The sequence below is a fragment of the Piliocolobus tephrosceles genome, unplaced genomic scaffold (genome assembly GCF_002776525.5).
Source record: "Piliocolobus tephrosceles isolate RC106 unplaced genomic scaffold, ASM277652v3 unscaffolded_43755, whole genome shotgun sequence".
Lineage (NCBI taxonomy): Eukaryota > Metazoa > Chordata > Mammalia > Primates > Cercopithecidae > Piliocolobus > Piliocolobus tephrosceles.
Window position 1 is genome coordinate 11,890 of NW_022328482.1, and position 11,533 is coordinate 23,422.

Sequence of the window (11,533 nt, forward strand, 5' to 3'; positions counted from 1 at the left end):
CACCGTGTTAGCCAGGATGGTCTTGATCTCCTGACCTCGTGATCCACCCACCTCGGCCTCCCAAAGTGCTGGGATTACAGGCTTGAGCCACCGTGCCTGGCCCTGCCCTTTTTTTTAAAGAGATAGTCTCGCTATGCTGCCCAGGCTGGTCGAAAAGTCCTGGACTCAAGCGATCCTCCCGCATCGGCCTCCCAAAGTGCTGCGATTACAGGAGTGAGCCACAGTGCCCAACCCTCATTACCTTTTTAGAAAGCACCTCCTGACGTTGGCAGTGACGTTTATTATTCTGGGGGATGGGAGTTATATACAGCAGTGACCCGGAGCCCCTCACCCCCACCAGGCTTAGGTGGGGACAGGAGGTGTTGGCAGAAGGCACACAGTGGCAGTAGCCCAGAAGAGGCCAGGAAGTAAGGGTGGGCATGTGATGTGTCCTGGGAGACCCAGATGAGGAAACTGAGGCTCAGTGAGGGCCTCAGGTCACACAGCAAGGTGTGAAGGCAGCTGGTCCCGAGAGCTTGTGCTGGTTGCTTCTCTCTTGCCTGGGCTACAGGAGGACGCAGGGGCAGCCCCCGCCCTTCTTCCTGGGGGCACTGGGAGGGCTGGGTGGGAGCTCTTGTTCCTGGTATTTCCTGTGGGAAAAGGCCAGTGAGGTTGGAGTGGAAGTGCTGGGGACAAGGACGACGGGAAGGGGACTCGGCTCACCGGACAGCCCGCACCAGCTGTTCAAAAGCCTCGTCCACGTTGAGACGCAGTTTGGCCGAGGCCTCAAAGTAGGCCACGTGGTGGGAGGCACCGAAGGCAGATGCTTCTGATCGGGGGACCTGGGGGTGCGGGGGACACGGAGGAGTCAGGTCCCTGCCCTCAGGGTGACCGCAGCTGGAGAGACAGACAGGCAGGCTGGATACTCTAGGAGAGGTGACCCACTGTGAGAACTCAAAGAGGAAGAGCTCCTGAGAGATTATGGAGGGAGATGCCGCAGGGGCTTGGTGTCCTGTAAGTGAGGGATGGGGGCGGGCTTCGTGGACACTTGCCCTGCTGTGCCTTAGATCACCAGGCGTGGGCAGGCCGGGAAGTCAGGGTGTTCCCAGCAGAGGCCAGCAGAGCCCCAGAGGCTGGAAATCCCCAAACCTTCGCCAAATGGATGAGTTATGTGTGGAAATTGTTGTGGGGTGTTGGGAGCAGGGAAAGGAGGGGCGCAACCGTGCGGGGCATCTGGCACCTGGGGAGGAACTGGGGAGCCATGGAGGGGGCTGGCCATGAGCAGGGGAGGTGCTGGGGCTGGTGGGAGGTTGGCTGGAAGGGAGGAACAAGAGGAAGGGGCAAAGAGAGCTGGCGGATAGGGGTGAATGTCCTTTGTTCCATCCTGCAGCCTCTCCTGAGGACACCTGCGTGCTAGGCCCTCTGCTCGGTGATGCTGGGGACCCCGAAGGTCCGGTTTAGGGGTAACCCATCTAGGTGAGCAGTGTGACAGTGGCAGTTGCAGGACTGCAGGAACAGAGGAGGATGCTGATGGGGGACAGGTGTGCTGAAAAGAGCCTCCCAGGCTGAGATGGGGTCCCCACAAAGAGGGGTGTCCCGAACCTGGCGCTGTGCCTCCAGATCTGCCTTGTTCCCGACCAACACCACGGGGAAGTCGTCACGGTCCTTGACCCGGAGAATCTGCGTGAAGAGCTTGCCCACCTCGTTGAAACTGCGAGTGAAGCCAGAGGCATGAGATCCAGCCAGCTGCAGAGCCCAGGTCCTCCCCACACCCACCCACTGCTCCGCCACGGGCAACCCGTCACCTCTGCCGGTCATTAATGGCAAACACCAGCAGGAAGCCGTGGCCGGCACGCATGTACTGCTCTCTCATGGCCCCGAACTCCTCCTGGCCCGCAGTGTCCAGGACTGCACAGATAGGGAGAGGGGCCATTGTGGGGACCAGGCTCCCCCCAGTCACCCCCAAGAGCCCTCAGCCCCCGCTGACACCACCCCCATCCATTATCCATCCCCGCCGCCCTCACTGTCCAGCCGGGCCAGGATGCCATCCACACTGCAGATCTTCGTGTAGGAGTCCTCAATAGTGGGGTCGTAGTCAGACACGAAGTAGGACTGGCAGGATGGGGAGAGGATAGTTATTGCAGTGCCCTGGCAGACAGGATGAAGCCCTGCCCCTGGGATGCCTCTCTCAGTCTCTGTCCCTCTCTCTCTAAATGTCTGCCCCCTTTCTCTGGGTCTCTGTTCTCTCTGTCTCTCTGAGTTTTTTTTTTCGACCGAGTCTCGCTCTGTCGCCCAGGCTGGAGTGCAGTGGTGCGATCTCGGCTCACTGCAAGCTCCGCCTCCCAGGTTCACGCCATTCTCCTGCCTCAGCCTCCCAAGTAGCTGGGACCACAGGCACCCGCTACCATGCCCGGCTAACTTTTTCTATTTTTGAGTAGACATGGGGTTTCACCGTGTTGGCCCGGATGGTCTCGATCTGCTGACCTTGTGATCCACCTGCCTCGGCCTCCCAAAGTGCTGGGATTACAGGCATGCGCCATCATGCCCGGCTCATTTTGTATTTATAGTAGAGATGTGTTGGTCAGGCTGGTCTCGAACTCCTGACCTCAGGTGATCCGCCCTCCTGAGCCTCCCAAAATGCTGGGATTACTGGCGTGAGCCACCGCGCCCCGCCCTGTCCTTCTCTCTCTCTAAATGTCTGTCCCTGTTGCTGGGTCTCTGCCCCCTTTTCTCTGGGTCTCTGTCCCCTGTGTCTGAGTCTCTCTTTCCCTCTCTCTGGGTCTCTGTCCCCTTCTCTTTGGGTAGCTGCTCCCCTGCCCCCCTTTCCCTGCCTCCCACCAGTCTTCTTCTCTCTGAGTCACTCCTGGTCCTCTCTTTCTGGTATAAGGTACATGTCCCACATCATCATTACATCCTAGCTGTGTGACACTGAACAAATCACTTCCCCTCTCTGAGCCTCAGTTCCTCAGTTTCTTCATTTGAAAAAGGAGGCTAAGAACAGCACTACACTCCATCCAGCACCGGCGAGATTCAGAGCAAATCCCTGTTAAATATTGAATGTATCGGTTATCGGAGGCGTTATTGTCCAGACTGCCTGTTTATATCTCTCCCTCCTCTTCTGCCTCCTCCCTCTCTTCTTCCTTCTCCCCCGTCCCCTCCTCCTGCTCAGGCGGCCTCCAGTGTCTCCTCCCAGGGGAAGGTCCCGGTTCCAATCCGGCTGTGGAGAGGCTGCCCCACCCTCGGGCCCCGGCCCCTCCCTTCCTGCCTGGGTCCTGCCCGCTGCCAGCCAGGCCTTAGGCCAGCTCTGGGACTGCCTCTGGGTGCAAGGGGCCCAGGGCTGGGGCCTTTCTCTACACAAGAAGGGCTCCCTCCCAGGCTCTTGCTGGGGTCTTTTGGTGGGGGTGGGATGGAGGTGTCCTGGGGCCCCAGGGCCTCTGCAGTAGCATCTCAGGCGGAGACACTTTTCTAGGATTTCTTTGAAGCAGGGAGGACCTCCCTCAGGAATGGGGAGGAGGTTTCCTGGGTAGGGGTGGAGTTTCAGGAAAGAAGGGGTGATTTGGAGGCTAGGGGTCTGAATACTGCATCTGTCAGTTACAGGGGTGCTTGGTGAGGGCTTGTCCTGGAGGGAGGCTATAAGGACCAGGCCCTGGGAGGGACTGTGGCTCTGGGGGTAGTTAGGGGCGTGACCTCAGAGCACAGCATGAGAACCTCAGGGCTGAGAACTGGGGGCTAGCCCTGAGGTGGCGCAGGGGTTTTGGGAGGTTATAGTATATACAGTCTTAGAAACACTGAGTTCATTTATGGGGTCAGAGAGACTCCCAAGGAGTAGCTCTTTCTGGGGGTGCCAAGAATCTGGGGGCTTCTTCTTTGGAGATTGTTTGAGAGCTATCCAGGGTTTCTGAGAGCGGCTCAGGGAGTTGCAGTGGAGAAAGCACGGGATGGAGGAGGGGCTGGTTTTCCTTGGGGGTGGGGTGGGAGAGTGGAGGTTTGGGTCTTGAGGAATGGGGGATTGTCAGGACTTGGGGTCTTGGGAGATTTCTGGAATGGCCAAGGGGCAGGATCTCTTTTTAAATCTCGGGTTGGAAAGCAGGACTGTCTTAGGGCTGGGTAGTCCCAGAAGAGTCTCAGGGCCAGGGTCTGTGTAGAATTTCTAGGTTCTAGGGTCGGTCATGGAAGGGGCTAAGAATCGAACGTTGGGACGGGCAAGGTAGCTCACGCCAGTAATCCTAGCACTTTGGGAGGCCAAGGCAGGCCGATCACGAGGTCAGGAGTTCGAGACCAGTCTGGCTAATATGGTGAAACCCCGTCTCTACTAAAAAATACAAAAATTAGCCAGGCGTGGTGGCATGCGCCTGTAGTTCCAGCTACTCGGGAGGCTGAGGCAGGAGAATTGCTTGAACCCAGGAGGAAGAGGTTGTAGTGAGCCAAGATCGTGCCACTGCACTCCAGCCTGGGGGACAGAGCGAGACTCTGTCTCAAAAAAAAAAAAAAAAAAACAGAATGTGGGGGAATCTCAAAGGTGTTGGGCACTGGCGTTCTCCCAGGAAGGTTCTCAATGGCTTAGAGGGGAAGTTGGAGACTGGGATTTGGGGGAGATAGGGCTCAGGGTGGTGGAAGGTGGCACCGAGGGTGTGGTGGGGGAGCCTGGGAGTGCTTAGGGTCCCAATGGGGTGAGTGTTCTATATTTAGCATGCTCCCAGGAGGTGCTCAAAGCCAGGTCAGCAGGTAAGCGGGGTCTGGGGCACTGGGGGAGGGAATGGTGGGTCTCAGGATGCGAGTGCAGAAGGAAGGCTCCCCCGTGCAGGGGATGGAGGCTCTCCAAGAGTTTAGGTTACAATCTGTGGGGATCTTTTAAGATTAGAGGGCCTTATAGGAGGGTCTCAGTGACGGGTCAAGGGGGAAAAGGGGTCTCGGGGATCCCCCCAAGGGCTCAGTTCTGGGTCCCAGGGACACCCTCCCGGGTGAGGGCCCACTACCTGGATGAACTGGATGGTCAGCGCGCTCTTGCCCACGCCGCCGCCGCCCACGACCACCAGCTTGTGTGTCTCGCTGGGTGGGGGGTCCCCGGGCCCAGGTCCCCCGCCCCGGGGCCGCCCCCGCCCTGTCCCGGACGCCGCCCCGCTGCTCATGTCGCCACCGCTGCTGCAGCCTTCGCTACCGCCTGCGGGGGAGCCGGGCGGGACCCGGGGGGGGGGGGGGGGGGGGGGGGCGGGCTACGCTAATGAGGCTACTGCATAATCATGAGCTCTGGCGAGGAAGGCTCGCGTCTCGGCACACTTAAGGAGGAGGACGGGCCAAAGAAAGGGAGGAGCTATGTTAATAAGGGAAAGAGTACGGGATTCGCTGCGAAGGGGAATTCCGAATGAGGCGGGGCTATGCTAATGAGAGACCTGTGCTCGCCCTGAGCGGCGCCACGCGCTCTCAGCGGGAGGGCGGTCTGTGGGCGTGGCTATGCTAATATAAATTTATTCTTTCAGCAGACGGGGCGGGAAGCTCGTCAGGAGAGGGGATATGCAAATAAGGACCCCTGTGACACTGCTGCTTGGGGCATGGTCTCTGAGGCCTTAGTATGGTAGGCGGGGCTCGTCGACTCGCGCGCGCGGCCGTATATAGGGCGCTCCGAAGCAGCAGCAGGTTTTGAGGAGAAGCTCCACCTCCCTCCTGGGATCCTAGCCAAGCTTTCGACCCGGGCGTCTGGGTTAGAGTCTAGAGTCTCCGCCTGCTAAGGGACCCAGGCTTCCGGTTCCCGCTGTCCCAGCCAAGCGGAAGACAGACTGGGAGGAGAGTGGGGCCCTAGAGGGGGACAGCGGGGTAACGGGGCAGGGAGGGGCCGTGAGATCACTGCATTCCTAATCCATGAGCCAGCTCGACCAAGTTGGGATGCCTGGGTCATGAAGAGCCTGGGGCCAGGATTTCTGGGTCTTGAAGGAGGAGGAAGCCGAGGGCCCAGACTCCTTGGTCCCTAGGAGAAAATGGGCTGCAGATGTGGACTCCTGGGTCCTGGGGAGGAGGATGTCAGGGAGGAAGGCGTCTGGGGTCCTTAGTTTGGTAAAGGAGGGAGCCGGGGACCTGGACTCTTAGGTCCAGGGGTTAGAGAGGCTGGGGACCCAGGATTCTGGGTCTGAGTGAGGCCACTGGGTTGGGGGACCCGAATTCGTATGTGAGAGCTTGAGACCAGGACTAGTCTGGGAGACCTACTCTTGGGTCTGAGGAAGGAAGAATCAGACTCCTGAGTCCAAGGGAAGAGGGAAATAGGAGTCTGGACTCATCTCTGAGTGAGAGGATTGGGAATTCAGACTTCTCTGTACTGAATGAGGCGGCTATGGGGTCAGGCTTCTAGGTTCTAAGTTTATTTTTATTTATTTATTTTTGAGCGGAGTTTCCTTCTTGTAGCCCATGCTGGAGTGCAATGGCGCAATCTCGGCTCACTGCAACCTCCGCCTCCCGGGTTCAAGCGATTCTCCTACCTCAGCCTCCCGAGTAGCTGGGATTACAGGCGTTAGCCACCGCGACCGGCTAAGTTTTGTATTTTTAGTAGAGACTGGGTTTCACCGTGTTGGTCAGGCTGGTCTTGAACTCCTGACCTCAGGTTATCCGCCTGCCTCGGCCTCCCAAAGTGCTGGGATTACAGGCGTGAGCCATCGCGCCCGGCCTATTTTTATTTTTTAGAGACGGGGCCTCGCTATGTTGCCCAGGCTGGCCTCCAACTTCTAGGCTGAAGCGATCCTTCCGCCTCAGTCTCCCGAGTAGGACTACGGTGTGCGCCACTGCATCCCGTCTGGTTCTAAATTTAGGGGGACCTAGAGGATCTGGATTCTGAGAGCCCCAGAATGTGGGTAGGACGACATCCAGCAAGTCGTGCTCACTCCGCCGAACTACAATTCCCTTGCATCTATTCTGTTTAGTACCTTTTACGTCACCTCCTGTTCCGCCACCCTTTCCGCGCCCGCGCAGGGCACTGTGGGGCGTCATCGCGGGCTACGGCGGCCCCGCCCACTTCACCTCTCACCCCACTAGCTGTCCCCGCGCGACAGAGGCGGTGCGCGGACTACGCCTCCCGGCGTGCATCGCGCGGACCCCGCCCCATGTGTCCCATTGGCTTCTGGGAAACCGAGTCCGGTTGCGTTTCCGCCGGCCTTCACGGCGCCGTGCTCGGTACTTGAAATCCCGACAAGCTCGGCGGCGCTTTAGCTCCGCCTCTCTCCTCCTTTGCTGACGAACCCCGCCCCAGCCTGCCCCGCCCCGCGCCGGGGCCGGAGCCGCAGCCCGAGCGGCGGGGTAAGATGGCGGCGGCGGTCCGGGCCGCGGGGCTCGGGCCTATTGGGGTGGGCGGGGCGGAGTTGGGTCGCTAGTTGTCCCGGGGTCCTCCCCACAAGCCACGGGTCCTGGAGGGCTTCATGGGGCGGTCTCGGGCCCGGCAGCTGCGGCGAAACCTGGCGCCGAGAGGGGGGCCTTCTCAGGGCCCTGGGACGCATCCGTGGGTTCCTGGGGGCGTCAGTGGGGCGTCTCCGAGAGGACCGGGGGCGTCCCTGGGCCTAGACCGAGCCTAAGGCCTGCCCTCCATCATATAGCTGGCCTGGATCGTGTCTGTAGACACTGTAGATTGTCTTTATGGGCTGACCGGGGACTAGGGTCTGGTTAGAGGGTTCTGGGGCCATCTTGAGATCTTGAGATATATCCCAGGGGTGAAGGAGGGTCTGCAAGACCTGAGGAGTATCTTCAGAGCCATCTAGAGCGCCTGGGGTATGTCTGTTGGGGCTGGAGTCTACCTGGGCTGGCCTGAGGATGCAACTGGTCTGCATAGGTCTGGGGCCGTTTATCAGGCCTAGAATAACTGCCAAGGGCTAGCAAGTCTTAGAGCCCCCTAGGGGGTTGGGATATGCCCACCAGGGGAGGGCGTCAAATATTGAGATGTACTGAGGGTCTGGGGTCTCCAGGGTATGGGTAGTGTCTAATAATGGGTGACAGGAGGCTGGGGGCAGTTAGAAGGACCTGGAACCATCTAGGTGGCTTGAATATGACTGCAGGAATGCAGTTTTTATGCCTGGAGCAAATTCAAATGCCTTTCAGGTCGGATCAGCTTGTGGCGAATAATACAGAAAGAGAATGAGAAAATTTTGCCCAGCTTAGATATACTTGCCCTTCAGAAAGTGATTCAAATGAAAAATGTTTTAAAATTCTGCATTACCCTGGGGGTTATTGAGAGAGTTAGAATTAATCTACTTTAGGCTGGAAGAGTCTGGAGGGTCATCTAGACCCACTATTACAGTGCTTTTCAAACCATGTTGACCGTGATCTGCATTAAGATACATTTTTTCATTAAGACCTAGTATAGACAGTCATAATGTATTTGACATTATATAACATAATGTGTTAACATTAACTCACCTTCCACAAATTGACATTTCCACTTACTACTTGCGATGTGCTGCGAAGAACTATTTTGTTCTATTTACTTTTTATAACAAGCTATTTGTGAAGCACTAAACTGGTATATGACCCTGTTGTTGGGGAAACCACTGATCCAGACAGGACCTAGCAGTATCTGCAGAGCATTCTTCTGTCCAAAAGATCTAAGTAGCTGAGGGTGTGTCTGCAAAGCCTGGTGCTGTCTAAATGAGCAAGCAAGCATCTTTGTATACTGCAGAGGGTTTGGGGATCCCTGAGCCTATAGTCAGCAGATGTTGATTAAGCTTCTCATATGTGACAGTCACTGTTCTAGGTAGCATGTGCTTCCCCGGGAGGTGCTGGAGAACAGTCCCAGGGCCAGGAACTGCCCACGGGGCTGAGCATATTGAGTGTTGGTAAAAGAGGCTGGGATGTAATAGACTATCAGGGTTGGGTGTGTCTTAGGAAGTTAGGAATTAGGTGGACCTGGGAGGCTGAATGTAGAGGCTTGGCATGGTTTGAAAATCTATATGGGATGTAGAACAGGACCAGGGTCTTGTCTTTGCAAGAATGCTGTGGGGGAAGCAGGGAGGCAGATGTAGGGGAAACCTGAGCTTTAAGGGCTAATAGTGTCATTCCTGTTCATCCGTATTGAGCACTTGAGGTACTCTAACTGTGTGGCAGAAGTCAGGCTTTCAATATTCACAGCCATTCTCTGAGATAGATACTCCTGTTTCGTGCATTTACAATTAAGCATACTGAGTTGTGGGTTAGGGATTTTGAAGCTTTCTAGGAATTTTGAGATTGGATATTGTCTTACGAGTAGCAGATTTGACAGTCGTGGGGAAGCTTACAGCTGAAATATTCATATTTTTCTGAAGCCCTAATCAAGACATCCACCGTTTAATGGATGATCTTTCAACTGCCTGACTGGGGAATCGTATCAAAGAATTTCCATGACATTGCAAAGGCTTTGGGCAGATGGCAATAAGTAAATGCCTCCTATAAAGTTTCCCTTCAGCATGCCTTTCTGAAGTTTAGCGTTTTCATGTTAAAAATGGCATACTGGTTTTGCAGATCACTCAGTGAAGTTTCCAACTTAGGTATATAAATAAAATTTGGGGGTTTTCCTCACCATCGAGGACAGTTGATGCTCTAGGAAGCTGTGTGGTGTTTGAGGCATGGCGTTGAATATTGCCCAGCACATTGGCCTTGGGAAAGGTGGGTTTATAGGACGGTGGAACACACTCTGCAATCACGGTGCAGCACACACAGAAAATCTCGGTGTTGGCTTTGCCTCTTAGGAGGCCAGGGAACGAGGTCTTGAAATTTGGATACGTTGTTGGGAAAGCTGCGGGAATTGAGGAGTGAAATGTTAAAAGTGGAGGCCGGGGAGGCCTCCCTTTGACATAAGAGGCACCTGAAACCCAGAAAAAAGGAAGAGAATTGCTCCTAGTCCCTGGGGTGTCTATGCTGGGCCCAGCGCCCACCCAAGCACAGGGTGGAGCGGGATGAGGTGGAGGAGAGGAGGGGTGCCAAAGGGGATGCTGAGGGAGATAGTGTGGGGCCCTTGAGGTCTTCATGTCTATCCTCTCCTTCCGTCCTTTCTCCCGGGACCTCCACTCCAAACTGTCACCCCTGGACCCCCAGGTGACCATGGAGGAAGAAGATGAGTCTCGAGGGAAGACGGAGGAGTCGGGCGAGGATCGGGGCGATGGTCCGCCAGACAGAGACCCCACACTTTCTCCTTCTGCCTTTATCCTGGTGAGGCTGCTGGGCTCCTGGCACTGAGGGATGGAGGAGCTGGGCATCCACACTCCAGGGGCCTGACTCCGGGGCCCAAGGCAGGGGCACTGGACTCCTGGCTCCCGTGAAGCACTTGAGTCTGGCTGTCAGTGTCTGGGATGTCTGTCTCCCAAGGGGCAGAGGTTGCAAAGCATCTGCCTGGGTCCTCTGACGCTTGGTTCTTCCCCCCTTCCCCAGCGAGCCATCCAGCAGGCTGTGGGAAGCTCCCTGCAGGGGGACCTGCCCAATGATAAAGGTATGGTGGCTTCCGGTTCCTTTCAGCCCCGCCCTCTCTCGGCGCTCTTTATCCTAATGTCATTGATAGAAGCTTTTCTGAAGCCACCTGGGTGGCACCCTTGTGCTGGCACGGGGAGCCAAAAATGGGCAGATACCCTGTGGCTGCCTTGGAAGGGCCTAATGTGCGGTGGAAGGGAGACAGGCACAGTGCTGGGAGAGGGCAGGAGGCCCACCTCAGCTAGCATGGTGGGAGACGGGTCAGGGCACCTTCCCAGAGCGGGGACAGGTGAACGGGCTCTCTAAGGACCTATGAGTCTAAGGACCTAGGATTAGAGGGAAGCCTGATTGGCTGCAGCAGGCCCACAGCACAGGTGCGGCAGCGAGGAGCTGTGCTGGGGTTCCTTGGGGCTGGCATGCAGGAAGGTGTGAGTGGGGTTGGGGGAGGCAGGAAACGTCTGTGGGGACTGCATCCCAGCAAGGCCTGAATGCCAAGTTGAGGTGTCTGAGGGCAGACAGGAGGACAAATGGCTGAGCATCAGAACCTCAGAAGTGGGTGCTGGGAAGTCCTCCTGGGAGGCAGAGCGTGGAGGCCTGGAGAGCAGGCGAGAGGCTGGTTCCGCTGTCAGGAACTAGATCAAGCTCCTCTTTCCTCTACCCCACAAGTCTCGGCAGCGAGTCCCCTGTGTCCAATACCCCATGCAAATCTCTCACCAGATGGCTCTCGGTGTCATGGCCTTCGATGGCGGCGCTGCCGGAGTCCACGGTCAGAGCCCCGTTCCCAGGAATCAGGGGGGACTGACACAGCTACTGTGAGTAAGAAGAGGGGGCTGGGGGCCTGACTCACGGGTATTGGAGGAAGGGATGGGTGCCTGAGTCTGAGAGAATGGGGTTTGGGGACCTGGACTCCTGGCTCTGCGATGCTGACCAGGGGCAATGTTGGAGAGTCTGGGGGCCTGATCTGGGCCTGAGCTTTGAGTGCTGATGGCTGTCAAGCTACAGGAATTAGATCCTCAGTTTTCTTTTTTTTTTTTCTTTTGAGACAGAGTCTCGCTCTGTCCCCCAGGCTGAAGTGCAGTGGCGCGATCTCGGCTCACTGCAAGCTCCGCCTCCTGGGTTCCCGCCATTCTCCTGCCTCAGCGTCCGG

The 11,533-nt window shown here is 56.9% G+C and overlaps 2 protein-coding genes across 4 annotated transcripts; one reads left to right on the plus strand and one right to left on the minus strand.

The window, feature by feature from the left end:
- Positions 1-260: 260 nt before the first annotated feature.
- LOC113224127 (ras-related protein R-Ras) lies at positions 261-5,158 on the minus strand. Its single transcript, XM_026453413.1, has 6 exons — positions 4,956-5,158; positions 2,004-2,091; positions 1,785-1,887; positions 1,582-1,690; positions 703-821; positions 261-629 (listed from the first exon to the last, which is right to left on the minus strand). Exons 1-6 carry the CDS (start codon positions 5,106-5,108, stop codon positions 545-547), a joined length of 657 nt encoding a protein of 218 aa, XP_026309198.1. The 5' UTR covers positions 5,109-5,158; the 3' UTR covers positions 261-544.
- Positions 5,159-7,085: 1,927 nt separating this feature from the next.
- LOC113224126 (splicing factor, arginine/serine-rich 19-like) lies at positions 7,086-11,344 on the plus strand. Of its 3 annotated transcripts, none has more exons than XM_026453410.1 (4): positions 7,086-7,257; positions 10,018-10,131; positions 10,351-10,408; positions 11,104-11,339. In XM_026453410.1, the coding sequence occupies exons 2-4, from the start codon at positions 10,024-10,026 to the stop codon at positions 11,226-11,228; spliced, it is 291 nt and encodes a 96-aa protein (XP_026309195.1). In that variant the 5' UTR covers positions 7,086-7,257; positions 10,018-10,023; the 3' UTR covers positions 11,229-11,339. The 3 variants fall into 3 exon arrangements, with proteins under 3 accessions (XP_026309195.1, XP_026309196.1, XP_026309197.1); XM_026453411.2 differs by lacking the exon at positions 7,086-7,257 and adding an exon at positions 7,264-7,722 and having other exon boundaries at positions 11,104-11,344; XM_026453412.1 differs by lacking the exon at positions 7,086-7,257 and adding an exon at positions 7,733-9,588 and having other exon boundaries at positions 11,104-11,344.
- The last annotated feature ends 189 nt before the right edge of the window (positions 11,345-11,533 follow it).

Coding starts and splice junctions, on each gene's coding strand:
- LOC113224127 (XM_026453413.1), bottom strand. CDS start 5,108: ATGAGCAGCGGGGCGGCGTCCGGGACAGGGCGGGGGCGGCCCCGGGGC. Junction 1,691..1,784: donor GCCATTAATGACCGGCAGAG/GTGACGGGTTGC, acceptor CTTCACTCGCAG/TTTCAACGAGGTGGGCAAGC. Junction 630..702: donor CAGCTGGTGCGGGCTGTCCG/GTGAGCCGAGTC, acceptor CTTTTCCCACAG/GAAATACCAGGAACAAGAGC.
- LOC113224126 (XM_026453410.1), top strand. CDS start 10,024: ATGGAGGAAGAAGATGAGTCTCGAGGGAAGACGGAGGAGTCGGGCGAG. Junction 10,132..10,350: donor CTCCTTCTGCCTTTATCCTG/GTGAGGCTGCTG, acceptor CCCCTTCCCCAG/CGAGCCATCCAGCAGGCTGT. Junction 10,409..11,103: donor GGACCTGCCCAATGATAAAG/GTATGGTGGCTT, acceptor ATCTCTCACCAG/ATGGCTCTCGGTGTCATGGC.